General features: G+C 43.0%; 1 protein-coding gene across 1 annotated transcript in view; it reads left to right on the plus strand.

Annotated features, from left to right (window-relative positions):
* The window catches only part of PREX2 (phosphatidylinositol-3,4,5-trisphosphate dependent Rac exchange factor 2), a 523,586-nt gene extending 504,030 nt beyond the window's left edge, over positions 1-19,556 (plus strand). Inside the window, 3 exon segments of the mRNA XM_030215317.1 lie at positions 8,893-8,995; positions 17,081-17,148; positions 18,932-19,556. Of these exon segments, the coding sequence (XP_030071177.1) occupies positions 8,893-8,995; positions 17,081-17,148; positions 18,932-18,977 (217 nt within the window). The 3' untranslated portion in view covers positions 18,978-19,556.
* Positions 19,557-20,575: the final 1,019 nt, after the last annotated feature.

Below are 20,575 nucleotides of genomic sequence, written 5' to 3' on the forward strand. Positions count from 1 at the left end.
GGCGTTGCACTTTCAAATTTTGACGTTCCAGAAACCAATCTGGCCGCTGTATTTTGGGCCATCTGCAGTTTCTTAATTAGTTGCTCTTTACATCCAGCATAAACTTATTTTCTATCGCAGGGGCCATTCCCAGCGGTAGCCAGAAGTGCACCCATGTTGGCACATGCTGCATGGTTTCTGCATGGGTAGTGCATGAGCCCTTTCCTCTAGGTCAATGGGTGGCGGTAACGGCTCAGGCCGTAAATAGGCACGTGCTAGTTTTAGCACAGGCCCATTTCCCGGCCCTTTAAAAAATTGCTTTGTTTCCCAGCCGTAGTAAAAATGGCCCAGCCTGCGCCTAAAAGACATGCCCACGCTACCGCAGGCCACTTTTTACCACAGCTTTGTAAAAGGACCCTATAATGCAATAGATTGTTCATATCTGTTGGTTTCCTGTAAATATCTGTTATCTATATGCCCTCCTTGTTAACAATTAAGATGTCGTGAAATGATATTTCCTGCCTACTAAAATTTAATTAAAATTTCAGATTCATATCCAGACAACTAATCCATTCATGAAACTCTAACACTTCTTATTCTGTACCTTGCCAGATGATAAAATGTCATCAATATATCTTTTCCAGACCTTCAAATGTCTTTGATATGGATGTGAGGACAGAAAATCCCTTTCGAATTTAGTCATACATAGGTTAGCAATGGACAGTGCCATGGTGCAACCCATGTCCGTACCCTTGATTGATTGGTAAAATACACCATCAAAACAGAAATGGTTATTTTTCAAAGCTATATCTGTAAAGGAGATCAAAAATGCAACCAATATTTTCCTCAGTCATGTGTTCTTCAATAGAACTCTCTCAATAATCTTATGGAATATTAGTGTAAAGTGTTTCAACATCCATTGTTGCTAAAATGCAACACTCATCAAATTATTTTATCTAAAAAGTTGATCATGTCAGAAGAGTATCTAACGTACAACATGTAGTGGCATTTCTTATTAGTATAAATGTAAACTTTTGACAAAAAAATAGTTCAATGGAAATATGTATGGTGTCTAAGTACAGATTTAGTAGCAGTTTAACAGTTGAATTAATAAGGATGAACAAATTCAGACCTCTTTCTACGTTTGCCATCCATTTTGTTAGAGCAGTATATAATTCACTTTGACATATCAAGCAACCAAAAGTAAAACATTACACTGAAATTTTCTTCTCATCAGCATTTAAACTGAAAGTGTTTATGACTGACATTCTGATAAAACTCTTGGCGTAGGATGACAGAATACTTATTGAATAGTAAGGAAAATCTCTGTGATCAGCAGCATAAAAAACAGCGCATTCCTCATGTGTGGAGACAAATTAGATTGAGACATTCTGCAATGCTGAAGTCCATTTCTGAGTTATTTCCACTTTTTCTCCTTTAAGAGCAGAACCAATTACAGAAGTTCACTCAGCAATAGCTTCTTGGCAAAACCTTTATCTACCTGGGGAGTGCTTAACTAAAGAGGTGCAACCAAAGCAAACATGCACTGAAATAAAATTATTATTCATATTATAAAGGACAAAATTACAGAGCATATTCAAAAGCATGGATTAATGAGACAAAGCCAAGATGGATTTAGTGAAGGGAAATCTTGCCTTACCAATCTGCTACATTCCTTTGAAGGGGTGAACAAATATGTGGATAAAGGTGAGCTGGTCGATATTGTGTATCTGGATTTTCTAAAGGTGTTTGACAAAGTACCTCATGAAAGACTCCAGACTAGAGACTTGCATGGGAATGGGGTTCCCATGGGGACGGAAGCAGTTCCTGTGGGGATCCCATTTGGGATGGAAGCAGATCCTGCGGGGTTCCCATGGAAGTGTACACTGCACTTGTGCCAGCCTCTCACCTACCGAGTACCAATTTCTTTGAGTTCTGTCTCCTCCTCCTCAATTTAACAGCACAGATGCAGAAAGTCTCCAGCTTATCCAAATCAATATTTTCAAAACCAATTTTTAGGCGTTGTTCTATGAAGTCCGTCAGATGTGCATTCAAAACACAAGGGGGCATGTCGGAGGTGTGTAAGGGTGGGATTTGGGCATTTCTAAGATGTTTTACTGTCATAATGTTTACAGCCATAATGTTCCTAAGATGTTTTACAGCCATAATGGAACAAAACAAAACCATCCAGAGCTAAAACTAACACGTTTTGAGCTAGACGTGTTTTTATAACAAATAAGCACAAAAGGGTGCCCTAAATGACCAGGGGTGACCCCCAATACCCCCCCAGTGGTCACTGACCCCCTCCCACCCCCAAAAACTGTGAATAAAAATATGACTGCCCAGCCTTTATGATAGTCTCAGATGTTAGAGCCAGTTCTATTAGAGCAGCATGCAGGTCCCTGGAGTAGTGTAGTGGTCAGTGGAGTGCACCATGGCGTGGGGGACTCAGGTCCTTATCTCCCTCTACCTGTCACATTTGTGGTGGAAACTGTGAGCTATCTAAAACTCGCCATAAACCCACTGTACCCACACTTAGGTTCCCCCTTCACCCATAAGGGCTACTGTAGTGGTGTACAGTCAGGGGTAGTGGGTTTTAGAGGGCTCAGCAGACAAAATAAGGGAGCAATGGTGAAATGTATATCTGGGAGCATGTTTTTGAAGTCCACTGCAGTGCCTCCTAGGATGTCTGAGGGACCAGTCTTCTAAAAATGCTGGCTCCATCCGAATGGCTTGATTTTGTGCATTTTGCACTTGGACTTTTTTTTTTTAATGGACCGAGAAACAAAACGTCCAAATCACAAAAACTTGTTCAAAACAATATTTTTGGAAAAAAAAGATAGACATTTTTCTTTTTTTGAAAATGACCTTCTGTTGTATTCAGATTTTGGACGTTTTTTGCAAAATGTCCAAAGTCGGACTTAGATGTCATATCAAAAATGCCCCTCTATATGAAACTGGTCTCTATAACTTAGTTGTCTCTGTGGCATGAGTGGACAGCTCTTCCATTTAGCTGGGACTACTAGCTCAGCCTTGAGCTACCTCTCTGTATTTCTGTTTGACTTGGTTAAGATTATTCGTTTAGCTGTGACTACTAGCACAACTTTGAGCGGTCTCTGTGTGGCACAAGTGGGCCATTCTTCCGTTTAGCTGTGTCTACTAGCACAGTCCTGAGCGTCCTCTCTGTTTGGCTCTGTTTGTCTTTGAGTGGGTTGCTTTTTCGTTTAGCTGTGACTACTAGCGCAGCCTTGAGCGGTCTCTCTCTCTGTGGCACGAGTGGGCCGTTCTTCCATTTAGCTGTGTCTACTAGCACAGTCCTGTGCATCCTCTCTGCTTGATTCTGTTTGAGTGGGTGGTTCTTCTGTTTGCTGTGACTACAAAGGATCTGCACCAGCTCCAATTGATACAGAATGCTGCAGCAAGACTAATAGAAGGTAGTAAGCGACATGACCACATCACACCATTATTGCAAAAACTTCACTGCCTCCTGCGGTCAGCACTGAGCCAGGATATTCAATGCCATTCTGTTTTCGGTGACCAGCACAAAACATCTGGTTGATTTCTGGCCGATTCCAACATAATTGGCCAAGGCAATATTCAGCACTGGCCGATTAAGTTGGAAATGACCAAAGACAGGTCTGCTATTGATGCAGCCAAATTTGGCCGCTAAGCTTAGCTGGTGATGTGCCAAAAATTGGCAGATAGCTGGTTATATTGTATATAACCAGCTACCTGCTAGGCGCTAACCGACGATATTCAGCAGGAGACAGCTGGCTATCTCCCACTGAATATTGCTAGATAGCTAGCTAAGTACCAGAAGTGAAGAGGAAGATAATAAAGATAAGACAAGCGGGAAGTAGAGGGGTGCATGAAACACAGTGTAGAGTCTTAGCTGCAAACCAATTAGGGTGAAGTTGGTGGCCCCAGAAGAGAGTAGTCATTGGGGAATTCAACTGTTGCAAGATAGCAGCAGTACTCTTAAGGGAGATACATGCAATATTCCCCAAATTACAGACCTCTAACTTGTCTACCTACAATCCATAACTATTCACTGCAATAGATGCCAATAGAACATACAATCATACTGAGTCCAATAACATCATGGCACTAGAGCAGAAGGATAATAAAAATGGAGCATATGGAACCAAAGACCACTTAATGGTAAACAAAGCTATCATTGCAGTGTTAAGTGAATTGATTATAAGATTATAAATTGCTTGAGATGTGCAAAATAAATGCTGGACTGATCAAGTACATCAAGTTTACCATGAAAATGTGGCACACCACACTATCTGAAATACAGAAACAGAGAAAAATATATGCAGATAAAGATCATATGGCCTTCTTTGTAGTTCTTTCCCTGATTTTCAACGAATACTTTATATTATTAAAATGCATCTGCATTGTGCTGATTTGTATCACTTTTTCCCTTTGGATTCAAATTCAAAGATTCAAATTGAAATGCATGCATATCCAGCATAACAAGGATAATTCTGTAAAGGTTTTTTCTGCGTGTAAAGTCAGTTTTGCTTGCAGGAAAGGCCTTTTATAAACTTTTGTGACAATTTATCCAGGTATAAGTAAGCATACTAACAAGATGGCCTGTACTTAAATATACATAAGTATGACCAGACATGTAGTTTGAATAGCAAAAGAAAGCACCAAGAGCCTTCACAATCAGGACAAAATTCCTTTAATCTCACAACTTAGGGAACAATCTTCAGAAAATGATTAAAGGAATTTTGTCCCGATTTTGAAGGCTCTTGGTGCTTTCTTTTGCTATTTGGACTTTGGTTTATACTTTGCACCCTCTCTTTGCTGTGCAGAGATGTAGTTTGGATAGAGCAGGGGTGCTATATCTATCTATTTTATAAAACACATAAATACCGATGGGGTGCTAACATTTATGTGTCATTTACATATGTAAATGTTCAAAATACTAGCATATATGCACGTATGTGCACACATGCTGGATTTGTGTTTGATAGCATTTATTTTACAGATAGACGTGCACATGGGTGCACTCTGGGCAAAGTGTAGGCAGGGCACACATTAACCGCTGGACTTTATAAAGGATACCCAAATTTGGATGTCCAAATTTAGGCACGATCCTGAGTTGCAATAGTTGACTGGTAACAATCAGTTACTGGCATTAATTGGCACTAATTTGCTGTTGAGCCTGCAACTGCTCATGCACGATTCTAAAAGAACTGCACCTAAATCTTCTTATGTACAACCCAAAAGAGGGGGGGTATGGGAGGGTCAGAGGTGTTCCAGAAAGTTACTTCCAGTATTAATGAATTTAAGTACATAAGTAATGCCACACTGGGAAAAGACCAAGGGTCCATCAAGCCCAGCATGCTGTCCACAACAGCAGCCAATCCAGGCCAAGGGCACCTGGCAAGCTTCCCAAATGTACAAACATTCTATACGTTATACCTGGAATTTTGGATTTTTCCCAAGTCCATTTAGTAGTGGTTTCTGGACTTGTTCTTTAGGAAACCGTCTAACCCCTTTTTAACCTTCTAAGCTAACCGCCTTCACCACGTTCTCCAGTGTCGCGTCCCTCACCTGTGCCACTTCTCCGTCGGGCGTGCCGCGCTGTCAGGGTGCCGCAGGGAGTGTTGGCCAGGAGAGGCGGTCGGGCGCCAGGCCCCTGCATCGTACCGCTGGAGTCCTGTCTGCGGTCTGGGCTGCTCCGGCCCTCCGGTCTGCTTCGGTGGCGGACTGTCAGGCCTAGTAACCCTCAGAAAGTGAGCCCCTGTGCCAAACAGAGTTAGGCAGCCGGACAATCCTGATCTTACCTGGAGAGTGGAGCAGCAACTCCTCAGGAGGTCAGGGGTGTGTAGACACAGGTGAGACTTCCAGGGCAGATGGAAAGCAGGAGCAAAGTCCAAGACCAGACAAGTCTCAGAGCAGGTGACAAACAAAAGCACAGTCCAGGTCCAGGCAAGTTTCAGGGCAGGCGGCAAACAAAAGCAGAGTCCAGGTCCAGGCAAGTGTCAGAGCAGAAACAGTCCAAGAAAAACCCAACGCCACAGAATCCACAAAAGCAGAAGCCGAAGCAATGAGAGTTCTACCTTGCTGCTCCTAAATAGCCCTCCCCATCAGGAGGACCGGTAACAGCTGAAAGGAGGCGGAGCTACCCACAACCGTGACTCAACAGCCCCGGATTGGCCGGCCAGAAGCAGGAGGTGGAGTCAGCCGCGATCGGCCAATCTGGACGTTGTGGGGAGTGACATCATCCCTCTGAGGCTCCGCGCCTGCAAGGGATCCCTTTCTCGGGGAACGCCGGCCCTGTCCACCTGGCCGGCGTCTCCCCGCCGCCACCGAAGCGGACCGGAGGGCCGGAGCAGCCCAGACCGCAGACAGGACTCCAGCGGTGCGACGCAGGGGCCTGGCGCCCGACAGCCTCTCCTGGCCAACACTCCCTGCGGCACCCTGACAGCGCGGCACGCCCGATGGAGAAGCGGCACAGGTGAGGGACGCGACATCCAGCAACGAATTCCAGAGTTTAATTACGCGTTGGGTGAACAAATTTTCTGCGATTTGTTTTAAATTTACTACACTGTAGTTTCATCACATGCCCCCTAGTCCTAGTATTTTTGGAAAGCATGAACAGACGCTTCACATCCACCTGTTCCACTCCACTCATTATTTTATATACCTCTATCATGTCTCCCCTCAGCCGTCTCTTCTCCAAGCTGAAAAGCCCTAGCCTCCTTTCTTCATAGGGAAGTCGTCCCATCCCCGCTATCATTTTAGTCGCCCTTCGCTGCACCTTTTCCAATTCTACTATATCTTTCTTGAGATGCGGCGACCAGAATTGAACACAATACTCAAGGTGCAGTTGCACCATGGAGCGATACAACGGCATTATGACATCCTCACACCTGTTTTCCATACGTTTCCTAATAATACCCAACATTCTATTCGCTTTCCTAGCCGCAGCAGCACACTGAGCAGAAGGTTTCAGTGCATTATCGATCACAACACCCAGATCCCTTTCTTGGTCCGTAATTCCTAACGTGGAACCTTGCATGACGTAGCTATAATTCGGGTTCTTTTTTCCCACATGCATCACCTTGCACTTGCTCACATTAAACGTCATCTGCCATTTAGCCGCCCAGTCTCCCAGTGTCGTAAGGTCCTTCTGTAATTTTTCACAATCCTGTCGCGAGTTATCGACTTTGAATAACTTTGTGTCATCAGCAAATTTAATTACCTCGCTAGTTACTCCCATCTCTAAATCATTTATAAATATATTAAAAAGCAGCGGTTCTAGCACAGACCCCTGAGGAACCCCACTAACTACCCTTCTCCATTGTGAATACTGCCCTTTTAACCCCACTCTCTGTTTCCTATCCTTCAACCAGTTTTTAATCCACAATAGGACATTTCCTGCTATCCCATGACCCTCCAATTTCCTTTGTAGCCTTTCATGAGGTACCTTGTCAAACGTCTTTTGAAAATCCAGATACACGATATCAACTGGCTCCCCTTTGTCCACATGTTTGTTTACACCTTCAAAGAATTGAAGTAAATTGGTCAGACAAGATTTCCCCATACAAAAGCCGTGCTGACTTGGTCTCAGTAATCCATGTCCTCGGATGTGCTCTGTAATTTTGTTTTTGATAATAGCCTCTACCATTTTCCCCAGCACCAACGTCAGACGCACCGGTCTATAATTTCCCGGATCTCCCCTGGAACCTTTTTAAAAGATCAGCGTTACATTGGCCACCCTCCAATCTTCCGGTACGACGCTCGATTTTAAGGATAAATTGCATATCACTAAAAGTAGCTCTGCAAGCTCATTTTTCAGTTCTATCAGTATTCTAGGATGAATACCATCCGGTCCAGGAGATTTGCTACTCTACAATTTGGTGGTTGTGTGTGAGGATTTGCACCAGGTTTCAGCTCATGTAAGCCCAAAGTTGGACGCAGGAATCCGCACTTAACACTATTCTATAAACAGCACTCAGTCTGGAGCGCTACTGATAGAATAGTACTGAGCATGGATCTTTCAGCACATATCACTGGCACTTAGGTGCACACATTTATGCCAGTTCTATGGCTGTTGTAAGTGCTTGCACCTAACCACATATGTATGTATATACGTGGTTACACTAGTATTCTATAAAGGAAAGTAGAGGCCTACTTTCCTTTGTAGAATATGCACAGGTGCCCTCTCTGTGCCTATATATACGCAAGGTTTATAGAATAACGCCATCAGGGCTTGTATTGGCTTTCTAAAATAGGCATAAAATTGTAACGTTCTTGGACTTTCATCACAGGTGTCCTGTTGTATAATTCCTCTCCCCCAAATGTGTCAATGGGGGGGGGGGGGGGGTAATTCAGTAAATGGTGGCCAAAGTTAGGTGCCAGAAACATGCATGCTATGATAGTATTCAGCAAAGGGCACTTGACACCAAACGTCCTTTGCTGAATATTATCTTAGCACGGATTTCATGCCTAACATTTGGGCGTCAGCATTTATGCTTGCTGAAACCTGGCCCCCCCATTTTTGGCAATTGGGTGCACATTTTATACTATTCTATAACATGGCATCTAACTTCTGGGAACACCCCCTGATCAACCCATGCTTCTAACATGGCCACATTCCGTTGGAGTTTAGCACTATGGAATAACGCCTAAGGCAGATACACACATAGCTCTACATTGGTGCCAGTTAACATCAATTATTGATTGACACCTCATTAACTAATGACTGTGTGTGCATCTTCCCTAGGCACCCAAAATTGGGTGAACAACTTTGGGTGACCTCTACAGAATCCGGGGGTACGTGTGTAGGTATGCGTGTGCGTATTTGTGGAGATATAAAGCTGATAAATGAATTCAGAGAATGTGTTAACAGCATAACACCACTCATTTGAAATGTGTTTTTCATTGCAGTTGCACTTTAAGTGTCACCTTAGAACAGGCCATTATTCTTGCTCGAAGTCATGGTCTGCCTCCCCGTTACATTATGCAAGCTACAGATGTAATGCGAAAGCAGGTACGTTTGGAAGAGTTATTTTACATGCTTCTAAAATAATAAGTGTAAGTGTTCAGCAAATGGAGTCAGCCAACCTGTCAACTTTTCAAAATCAAAGCACTAAATAGGATTGAGCAAAGATAATAAAAATGCTGACAAAAGACCTTCATGCCAGGGATATGTAGTTCATGTAAAGATAGGGACTGATGAAATCAAAGTATAGTATGGCTTCCATAAAGCAAGGATGTTGCAGAGGTTTATAGAGAATGCAATCATAAAGTCAGGTTTCTCCTCTAAGATATCCCCCACCCCTTCCCCAAATTGGAGACCAATCCCTTCCTTGATTTTCCCCACCCCTCTATGTACCTAGTCTTCAGTCCATGGATCTTATCTTTCCTGCTCTGGTGCTGTTAGATTTGAAAATAGAACTAGGTTTACCGGGACTATAATTATTTTCTGGAATAACAGAATCTGCTGTACATGAAAATGGGTTTCAAACAGGTCCATGTTCTTTCTGTTATCCTAGTGAGATCTTTGCTATTGAGTTAGTATATGAATGCCCCAATGGTTACCAAGAACATCTCTTTACGAGATATTTGAAAGGTATTGACTAGGACCAAGATTACTCTGCTGATCAACTGTGTACATTTTCCAAGGAAACTGTTACTAAATTGAGAAAGCAGGCAAACAAAATGGGAAAAATGGAAGTGCAAGTGACTAATATGGGGACACAAATGACCTCCCTGCTGGCTTCACATGTGGAATACATCAAGGAGAGTTTGATTTTACATAATGACAGCTTTTGGAGAATGTGGCTAGGACAAGATTTTAAGACTTTATTTCACTTCCAGTTCTCAAAAAAACCAGGAATAAACAAGTGAGTACACAGCTTAAACATGCATAGTCCCCAGTCTCTGTCTCTCTCTCTCTCCAAGTCAAAACATTGCTCCCTCTTTCCCTCCCCCCTCTCCTGCCTTTAACCCATAGCCCACAGCTTCGCAAATTTCAGAGCACACTTAAAGCCAGCAGGAAACAGCTAAATCATGAGATTTCAGTATGTCAGTATTATATATTTATCCACTGGTGTGCTGGCAAATTTTTAACAACAGGCTCTCTCCTCAGTCCACCTCTGCGCCCCCCCCCCCCCCCCCCAAATGCAGAGCTGGCTATAGCTGGGGAGAGAGCCTGTGAGACAACGACGGGCAATGCATTACTCTCTCCAGGAAAAAAAATTAAATGCTCCCAGGTTCCAATCTAATTCATGTTTAATGTGGGATAAAATGCCATAAATCTTATATAATAAAAAGCACCTCCAACATTCTGAAGCTGACTCTGTGGCACTGTGGCAGTGTAGGGTTCATAAGTCTGTAGTTCAGCGTTTCATTGGCTCTCACTGTCCCCGCCCTCACATCGAGGAAACGGAATGCTGCATAGTTGCAAAGCAAACAAACGCGACGTCACAGGAATGAAGAACCAATCAGACAGAACGGAACTTGGAGGAGGGAAGTGGAGTGGATTGAATCTCTAACAAACAATCATATACAGGGAGGTACGAACATCAGTGGAGGCAAATGCACAGAACGGAAGGGAAGACAAACATTTAATCACTTTGTCACTCACACACATACACACACACACAGACATCACACACACACACACTCAATCACTCTGTGTATCTCTCTCTTACACTGTCTGTAAAATACACTGTCACTCTCAGTCTCTCACATGGGCAACTGTATGTTGCATTCTCATGAGTAAGGAACTCTTCTGATGTGATTGTTAAACTGATTGAAGGGCCTGAACAAGGAAACCTTTTACCACATTGTAACACAGTTTACACAAAAAATATTGTATATAAAGAAATCTTACACATGTAAACAACAATTCAGAATACAACCGTGGAAACATTAATGGCAGGAACTCATTACATTGCTAGCGTCCGTTTCATTGCGTTAAGAAACGGGCTTTTTTTACTAGTAAGTAAATAAATAGAAACTTCCATTGAGCACCTGATTCTCATAACATATGAAGATATTTTTATGGTTTTCTAATCAAATAAATCCCATTTGGTCCATGCACTCTCATGTATTGTTTTTGCAATTTGATAGAAAGGTTTTAGCTATATTATAACACCAGAAAAAGGGTAAAGTAAGTAATCATATGTGAGTATTTATTTTTGTTACATTTGTACCCCGTGCTTTCCCACTCGTGGCAGGCTCAATGCGGCAGGCAATGGAGGGTTAAGTGACTTGCCCAGAGTCACAAGGAGCTGCCTGTGCCGGGAATCAAACTCAGTTCCTCAGGACCAAAGTCCACCACCCTAACCACTAGGCCACTCCTCCACTTAAAAAAAATTTAATTCCATGTCTAAATATCAAAACTCAAAACTCAAAAATCATATTATACATAAACCAAGACTTGAACATGGTTAGATGATATCACGTAGAAACATTTATGCTGGGTTCAGATAAATGTCCTTAAGCAGCCCCCCTCCCCTCAAAAAAGTAGTAACTGGGCTGAAGGTACAATCATTCACCAGATATTTTTAAAAACCTTTTCATCAAACAGTTAAGTTCCATTATCTATGTAATTCAACATGTACCTATGTAGACTGCAACAGTCTGAGCCTGGCCAAATATCCATTGCACTTCTGCAGCCATAAATGAAAAGAAGTCTTGCTCTTGTTCTTCAGGGCGAGTCGGCTCTCCTCCCTCCCTCCCCCGAGCTACAGGGTCCCAGGCTCCGAGTCCAGTGAACATACCTGAAGAAGGCAACCACCCTGGTGGTCCAGTGGATTCTTCGGGGCAGGCAGGAAAGATCGCCAGTCTTTCCTGCTCGCTGTTGGCGCTGACTCTCCCACTGCTGCATTGCTTTTCAAAATGGCCGTCAAGACTTACAAGGGCGACCTCCAAGACTTCAGCAGAAGTCTGATGAGGCTGCCGCTGGAAGTCTCGGCGACCATTTTTAAAGAGCAATCTGGCAGCAGGGGGAGGGTCAGAATTGTTTACAATGGATATAAACTTAACTTTGCCCATCTTCCCAAACTATTTCACCCACACTTCCTGCTAAAGGACCTGCTTTAGGGTACTCCATTCTGGGAACTTCCTACACTGTTTTATCTTAACCTTATGCTAGCTGTACATGAACTGAGGAAACTGTTGACATCACCAGGGCAGGAAGGAGTTCTATCAACCTCATTGGCTGAACATTCTATAATCAAGCTAGAGAGGGCGATTCTGGTTGGGCAGCTTGGGGAAAGGCTGTATCGCATGTCTGCAGTCATTAATGACATCTGTGAACAGTGTAAATCTGCTTGTTACTGCTGCTGTTCATATCAATTTGAACAAACTGCTTTAAGCATAGCTCATCTTAAATCAGCACATTTTATTTATTATTCCAATACTGTTTAGATATATTTATGTAGATTAAAATGCAAGTAAGAGCATCAATTATCTTTCCTTGTTAAAAAACAGCCACAGGGCTCCACTTTAAGAGAAATATTAATGCAACTGAAAAAAAATAATGCAAATCAGTTTTGATAAAATAATGATGCCACTGTTGAAAGCACTTATCTTAATGGACTGCCACTAATGCACTGGTTGGCAGTTTCTAGTCTAAGAGATCTTTTAATCAATATGATGGGTTCAAATATATTTTTGAATGTTATGAGAAGAGATTAAGAATGCTTTTAAGAAGGTAGACATTAGTAATGCTAATAAATGTAATTAAAAGAAAAGAAAAGGAAGTAGGCAGGTAAAAATGCTCAGCTAAATATTCAAAAGGATTTATGTGGATATGGTAGTCAGTATACACATAAATCCTCTATTTGCCAATTTTCAAAGCACTGTACAAATAGTGCTAGATAAAAGTTGCTCTAATTGGCACTGTTCAAATAGGGGACATTTCTATAAAGGGCTCTGAAAGTTAAGTGCCAAAAGTCTGTGCACTAAGGGGCCCTTTTACTAAGCTGCATTAAAAAGTGGCTTGCGCTAGTTTGGACTTGTGAAACGGGCATGCGTTGGGTCATTTTTCACAGCGGCTGGGAAAAAGGCCTTTTATTAATGGGGCAGTGAATGGCCGTGCGCTAGTATGAAAAGTATTGCATGGCTATTTACTGCCTGAGCCCTTAACGCTACCTATTTACTTGGCAGTAAGGGCTCACATGCTATTCATGTGGTAATCAGTTCATTCCTTCTCCTCAAGTCACTTCACTGGCTCCCTATCCATTTCCGCATTCAATTCAAACTTCTCTTACTGACTGTCACATCTGTGGTCGTGACCACCCTCAGACTTACCCTATTTCTGGGAATCAGTGTCTGTGCTGGTTTCTGTCTACTTCTGAGTTGGCTCTATTTCTGTCTCTGGGTGCTGGCCACTTCCAGCATGGCGCTGATTGCCTCAGTATACTGCACCTGTGTGGGTTTAACCTCTCTGTGCTTCAGTATACTGTTCCTCAGTTAGCTCTATCTCTGTCTCTGTGGGCTGGCTGCTCTAATGGCTTCACTACTCTACACTTGTGAGTATTGGGCCTCTCTGAACTTCAGTGGGCTGTCCCTGAGGTAGCTCTGTCTCAGGCTGGGTAGGCTGGCTGCTTTCAGCCTAAAACTAATTACCTCACTAGACTACACCTGTGTGGGTTAGGCCTCTCTGGGCTTCTGTATGCTCCATGCCTGTGGCCTGAAGGGGTGACCTCATCTGTCAGGGCCTTCTTAAGGAACTGGTGTTCTAGTCTTCAGTGCCTTTGCATTGCCAATGCCTCCGCAGTGCCTTAGGTCCCGAGGTTAGTGTGCTGTTTGCACAGTTAGCTTTCCTTGTCTTTTCTTGTGGGCTTCCAGCCCTTCTGCTTTGCTAGTTACTATCACCTGTGGGCCTTGCCTTCTGGCTCAGGGTATTATTGCTCGTAGGCTTTCTGCCTAGTCTACTTACCTGTGGGCTTCTTGCTTTCCTGCTCAGGGTATTATTGCTCTGTGGGCTTTCAGCCCTTCTGTGTCTATTGTTCTGTGGGCTTCCAGTCCTTCTGTGCCCATTGCTCTGAGGGCCTCCAGTCTATCTGTGTATATCATTTTTATCTGTGGGCTTCTAGGCCTTCTGGGTGTATTACTGCGGCCTGGGGGTTTCCAGACCTTCTATGGGCTTCTAGCCTTTCTGGGTGTATCTCTCTGACCTGTAGGCTTTCAGCTTTTCTGTGTATATTTTTCTCTGTGGGCTTCCATCCTTTCTGTTATCCCTGTGCAGTGGCTCTGCTCCCTGTCTGAGGTTGGTTAGCGGCTAATGCTGCAGCCATTTCCTCTCCTTTCTATCTGTTAGCTACTGTAGCTCCAGTCTAACCCTTCCTCTGGCAAGCGTATCTGTCATTCCCATTCCCTTGAGCTTAGCTTGTATGTAGCTCCTGTGTCCTTTTTCCTGCCAAGCTAAGCTTCCATGGACACCCTGCCTGTCTAGTGTTTGAGTGAACCTGGATCCAGTCAAGCTGTGCCAGTTTCCCGAATCCTGTGGGAGAAGCCTGTATTGAGTATCCTGTATCCTGCTTCTCAAGCCTGAACCCTGCTGTAGGACGTTGTTCCTGGATTCCTTGTTGCTTTCCTCTTCCGCTCCAGCCCAGCCATTCCAGTCCTGTCTACTTCAGCCCGTCTTAGGGTTGCCTGTCTCCTGTTGGGTGGTTTTGCCTGCTGCTGCCACCTCCGTGACAGCGGCCCCAAGGGCTCACATTTCCCCGAGAGACCTGACACTGACCTATAAGTGCATTCACTCTACCGCTCCCCAGTACCGCTCCACTCTTGTCTCTCCCTACACCCCCTCTCGGGTACACCGTTCTGTGGATAAAACTCTCATGTCTGTCCCCTTCTCCTCTGCTGCTAATTCTAGACTCCGTTCCTTTTATCTTGCTGCACCTCACGCCTGGAATAGACTTCCCGAGCCTGTATGTCTAGCCCCGTCTTTGGCTGTTTTCAAATCCAGGCTAAAAGCCCACCTCTTTAACGCTGCTTTTGACTCCTAACTACTACTCACTTGCCCTATACCCTTTTATCCCCACCTCTCTTTAATTCCCTTACCTCTTAGTTGTTCTATCTGTGTGTTTGTCCTATTTAGATTGTGAGCTCTTTGAGCAGGAACTGTCTTTTCATGTATGATGTACAGTGCTGCGTATGCCTTGTAGCACTATAGAAGTGATAAGTAGTAGTAGTAATCAGACAGTGTGCGGCAATGTGGCCATGATGCTGATTACCAACGGGAACATCCCCATGGTAGAAAATTATTTTCTACTGCAGAAAATGGCATGCACTAACTTTGGAATTACAGCTGGGCACCCGTGCTACCCCAGCAGTAGTGCTGATTTTGTGCACACTGCCCGCACATTAGCCTTACCACAGCTTAGTAAAAGGGACACTAAGATAACACTCTATAGTGGCATCTGGGCACCCAGATTCCATTTATAGAATAAAGCATAAGTTGGCATTTGCAAGCCAACATTTAGGCGCTATCACTTATGCCATGTAAATGGAGAGTACAGTTCAAGGTTTTGAGTTTGATCTATAGAGCTATAAAGGGTGAAGTCCCTATTCCTCTAGCTACTGCTTTAAGGATTTATTGCCCACCACGTCCCTTTAGATCTGCTGATAAAATGTTAATAAATGTTCCTTCTTATAAACAGATTAGGTTTGATGACATTAGGTCAACACATTTGCTTAACTGACAAGACAATTATTGTACAAAATAAAACATCACATATATTTAAAATGATTAGAAAAATACTGAAATTCATGTTGGACAATGGGTGTGGCAGATGGCAGTGAAAGAATTAAGAGAATGATAGCTAGGGGGGAAACCTTTGTGGTGTCCACCTTCCCTTGGTGCCCTATGCAGGATGGTGCCCTATGCAGGATTGGCACAGTCTCGCAGAGTGCTTGAGAACTAGTTACCATGCCAGTTCTTTTTTTCTTTTCATTTCTTTTCTTTTTGGGGGGGAGGGGTGCTGACAGTTGTAGCAACAGGAAGGAACAGCAAGATAGAGAGGTTTGAGTAAAGGGTGGGGGCAAAAAAGCATGATGGTAGGCAGGGAAAATAGAGGGGGAGATGCTTGACCACATGGGGAAGAGAAAGGGGAGGGAAACACTGTCCTGCAGTGTTTGAAGTGGAGGGGGGGAATGCCCACCCTCTCCCCCCAAACTATGCCCATGTCTGTCTGTTAGATGAAGATTTTTGAAGGAAGCATGTTTTTTTTTTTTTTACAGACAACTTAAGTTCCTTTCTCAGACAAATAAGTAAAAGCCTTCAGTAACCTTCCATATCTCTTCCACTTTTTTGTGCAAATGCATTATTGAGGGCTAGAGCATACACGACAGACAGAAAATATAAGCATCCACAAAACAAAAGATAATGGCTAGCTAAAAGATCAGCAAAAAAGAAAGTGCATTTACTAATCCAGTAAATAGAGTATACTACTGTCAAGCAATATAACAGCTAGCGTTCCCTTTCCTTCAGCAAGTACAGGTTCAGTTCCTTAAGCTTCTCTGTGGAGAGTTTGTGTTGCAGCTCTTGTACCATTTAGATGGCCCTTCTTAGAACTGTTTCTATCCTTTCAGTGTTACAAAAGTATGCTTCTAAAAATGAACACAGTATTCAATGTCAGCTCTCACTTGTGACATAGAAAGGGAATATTACCTCCTTTTTCTCCCACTTTATTATACTGACTGGTAGCTTTCAGGTTATCTGGCATGATTATTCATATTTGAAAGCTACCAGTTTTTATCTTCCTAATAGTGTGTGTGAGCCACATGGGAATGCCCTTTTGCTGAACTGATTCTTTGAACTGCAGAAAGGAATTGACTAGGATGTTTGAAATCTTAACAATTAAATCTGAGATTCCCTATTAAGGAAACATTATATGCCCCTGAAGCAGGAGTAAGCCAAAATGTGGCTGCATCAGGCAGGTGACTTTTGTACCAGCAAATGAATTAAGCATTATTAAAGACTTTTACCATCTTCTTTGTTTTCTTGATTTTTTCCAGTTCTATGTTCGAACTGAGTCAGGAGTCTGGACATTAATAGAGAACTGTCAATTAAATGCGGTATTTGGTTTACAAAACATTTTCCATTATATTACAGGGAGCAAGAGTGCAAAACACTGCCAAGAATTTAGGAGTAAGAGACCGAACTCCACAGTCAGCACCAAGGTAAATATACGCTACAATTTGCTTTGTAAGAATAGGGTAAGAAGGTATATTGAGTTCTTAATTAAAACCCCAGAATTCATTGAGCCCAGTGGTGTAGCTAGGTGGGGCCACGGGGGCCTGGGCCCCCCAAATTTGTTCTGGGCCCCTGATTGGCTGGCAGGTGTCCTCAACCCCCACCAGCTGAAGACTTCATCCAGCGCTGGTCTGTGGTGGTGCCACCACATTGCCCGCCCTGCACTCTCTTTCCCCTCACGTTTTGGCACACTCCATTTAGTGAACTTGAGCATGCTCATTTTCACTAAATCGAGCATGCCGGACATGAGGGGAAGAAAGAGTAGGGCAGGCAATGTGGCGGCACCGGAGACCAACACTGGATGAAGTCTTCAGCTGGTGGGGGTTGGGGACCCCCGCCAGCCAAGTTGTACAGCGGCGGCAGTTGCCAGCAGAGGGGAGCGACGGCCGTGGCAGTGACCAAAATGTGCCCCCCTACACCTTGGGCTCTGGCCCCTCCCACCTCGAGGTCTGACTACGCCCCTGATTGAGCCAACAGCTCAGTGGCATGGAAGACTTTGTGAATGTGTCAAAGTTGAAGGAGGACACTTTGAACACAAATTATGAAAAAAAAAACACATGATGCCTATGTATTTTCAAAGGTATAATTGTTTAAACAATTGCAAAGCATATTGAAACTATGTAAGGGGTTCTGCTTTTTCCAGACACCATGTAGCGTAGAACCATAGAAACATGACGACAGATAAGGGCCAAAAGGCCCATCCAGTCTGTCCTTCCTCAGCAACCACTAATTCCTCCTTTTCCTAAGAGATCCCACGTGCCTATCCCATGCTTTCTTACATTCTGACATAGTCCTCTTCTCCACGACTTCCACTGACACAAGAAAGAATCTCATCAAGAATCAGTGGTAACTTGTATAAATTTCATTCAGTGCCTAGTAGTGAACAGTATTTGGGACCATTCATTCCAGGAAGGGACTACAGTTCAAACAGAACACTGCAAGATTTTGTTTCCAGCAGAGATTTCATAGAGACCATGTGGTTGAGCAATTTCTCACCTCAAGTTAAAGATTTATCCATCCTTAGAGTCCTCTCGGAACTGTCCTGGAAACTACATCTGAACTATGTGGTTCAGCCTTTTAGGTTGCTAATTTCCTTTTTTGATTGAGTAATTTGGCCTCCATTCCCTACAGTCCTATGCCAGTGCCAGAAAATCAGGGTTTCTAATTTTAATGCTTTTTGTTAATAGCTGTTCAATGAACAACCTGATTGTTTATGTTCTGTAAGTACTATTATACGCTACAGTACAGTTCATAAGTATATACCAGTAAAGCTGTTTATTGTTGAACCCTGTGAGCTTTTGGTGGATTCTGGAGTACAAGGGGGGTTTGTCACAAAGCTCTGGGAGCAACTGTCTGTTTTCAAACCATCCAGCAGGCACAAGTCCTTGAACGCTGACTCCAAGTATTGAGGGCTCAGCTCCTTGAAAACAAATTCCAGAAACCTGAAGGCATATGAGGCCTGTCTTCTGCAGGGTACAAGCAGTTACAGGTTGTTGTTCGTGGTGGTGGTGGGGAACCAGGTTACACAAATGTTATAAATAAATACCTAAATTGTGGATTCATATTTTGGAATCATTTCAGTGAAATGGGCTATGTTTTTGTATATGGTTTCAATGGCTTCCATCTATATCACTTCTATATGCTCTATAGCAGTTTTATTAAAAACAAACTCAGTAGCACAAATAGAATCTTTCTATTTCTACCTGCTAGATTGTACAAGCTGTGCCAGCCACCACCGCCTGATGGAGATGCATGACGCCTGTCTAAGAAGAAACGACCTAACCATTTTAAAAGAGCGGATTAGCAGACCCAAATAATTGCTTGTAGCATATACCTGGAATATTGACCGAGTAATCTTCCTTTACACAGATTAAAATGAGGCCTACCTTGATACTGTATTATCTTGCAAGAGGACTGCTAGACTGCACGTAACAGGCTTCATCCAGGACACATCAGTATTATAGGCATGTAGCAAATGATACCTGGAATTTCTACACTGGAATCAGACTGCATTTGACAAAAACAAGGATGCATCCCATTAATTTTACGTTTGTTGATTAAAACAGCAGGTCTTGATATACTGTGTATATATATACATAAAGCTGTCAATAAATATGTACTGTGTACTTATTGTATATTTATATATAAAGCATGTAAATGTTTTCTATGCACACATTTATCTGTCACACTCATCATACTCACGTATACTATACTGTATCACACAGTCCTCATGTATATTTCCTATAATGCATTTGAAATCATTTCACTTGCCTTTCACCAGAACTGAAGACAAGTTTGTTCTGCAGTTCAAAATTGCTGGTCTGAATTAAATAATTCCGAGAAACCTCTACCTAGTGATTTATGATTCTTTTGAGAGATCCAAGCAACTCACAGCTCCTAAGCATAATTCATGAATTGCTCAATTTTGACTCTTTGGGACCTATACACATTCTTTATGGGCCTGGCAAAATCTCTTCCCCTCCAAGCAGGAGAGAGGAAACAACATGGGTTGCGGAATGCTACCAATTCTACCACCGGAAGGAGAAAAGAATGTGTGGTCTCAAAAGAATCCATTCTTCTTGTAGGGAGAGCAGCATTCTTTATTTTTGGATAAGGGAAAAGGGGAGCGTCTCATGGATCCATGTGCAATTTATCGATCTTGCTGGTTGGGGAGAGAATATTCCCCCAGATTCTATACATGGTGCCATAATTTATGCCCATAAATTTAGCCATGCACCCAAGATGTGCACGCAAGTTAATTGATTAACAACTCCTTAACTAGCAATAATTAGGTGCTAATAACGAATTATTCTTGTTAATTGGCATCAATCAGAATTTGTGCACTCATCTTGCTGCACACTATTCTAGAAGGTACCATGCTTAAATCCCATGGTGCATATCTGAAAAGGCGGTGTGTCAGAGGTGAGTCAGGGGCATTCCTAAAAGTTATGCGCACAATTACAGAATATTGCCTGAGTGTACCTAGGTTGTGCACCAGCATTTATACCTGGTTTCAGCATGTGTAAGTCATGTCCAAAGTTAGGAATAAGACCGGCACTTAGGCTCAATTCTTTAAAGGGGGTACACCCTTTAGAGAATCATGCTTAGCACTGATCTTTTCCTACACCCATTTCTGAACACCCTTTACTGAATCTAGCCCGTTATGTGTGGGCTTAGTGAGTCTCTGTCACTAGTGAGCTCCTCGTGCTGTTTTGAGTTTTCTTTTTGTAAACCACCTTGAACCTCATGCTGGGACTGATAAATTTCAGATTAGATTCTATAATGGTGTTAAAATATGCCTAACCCATTATAGAATAGTAACACAAAGCCACTTTAGCATGGTGAAATGTAGCT

The sequence above is a fragment of the Microcaecilia unicolor genome, chromosome 1, assembly GCF_901765095.1.
Source record: "Microcaecilia unicolor chromosome 1, aMicUni1.1, whole genome shotgun sequence".
NCBI classification, from domain to species: Eukaryota; Metazoa; Chordata; class Amphibia; order Gymnophiona; family Siphonopidae; genus Microcaecilia; species Microcaecilia unicolor.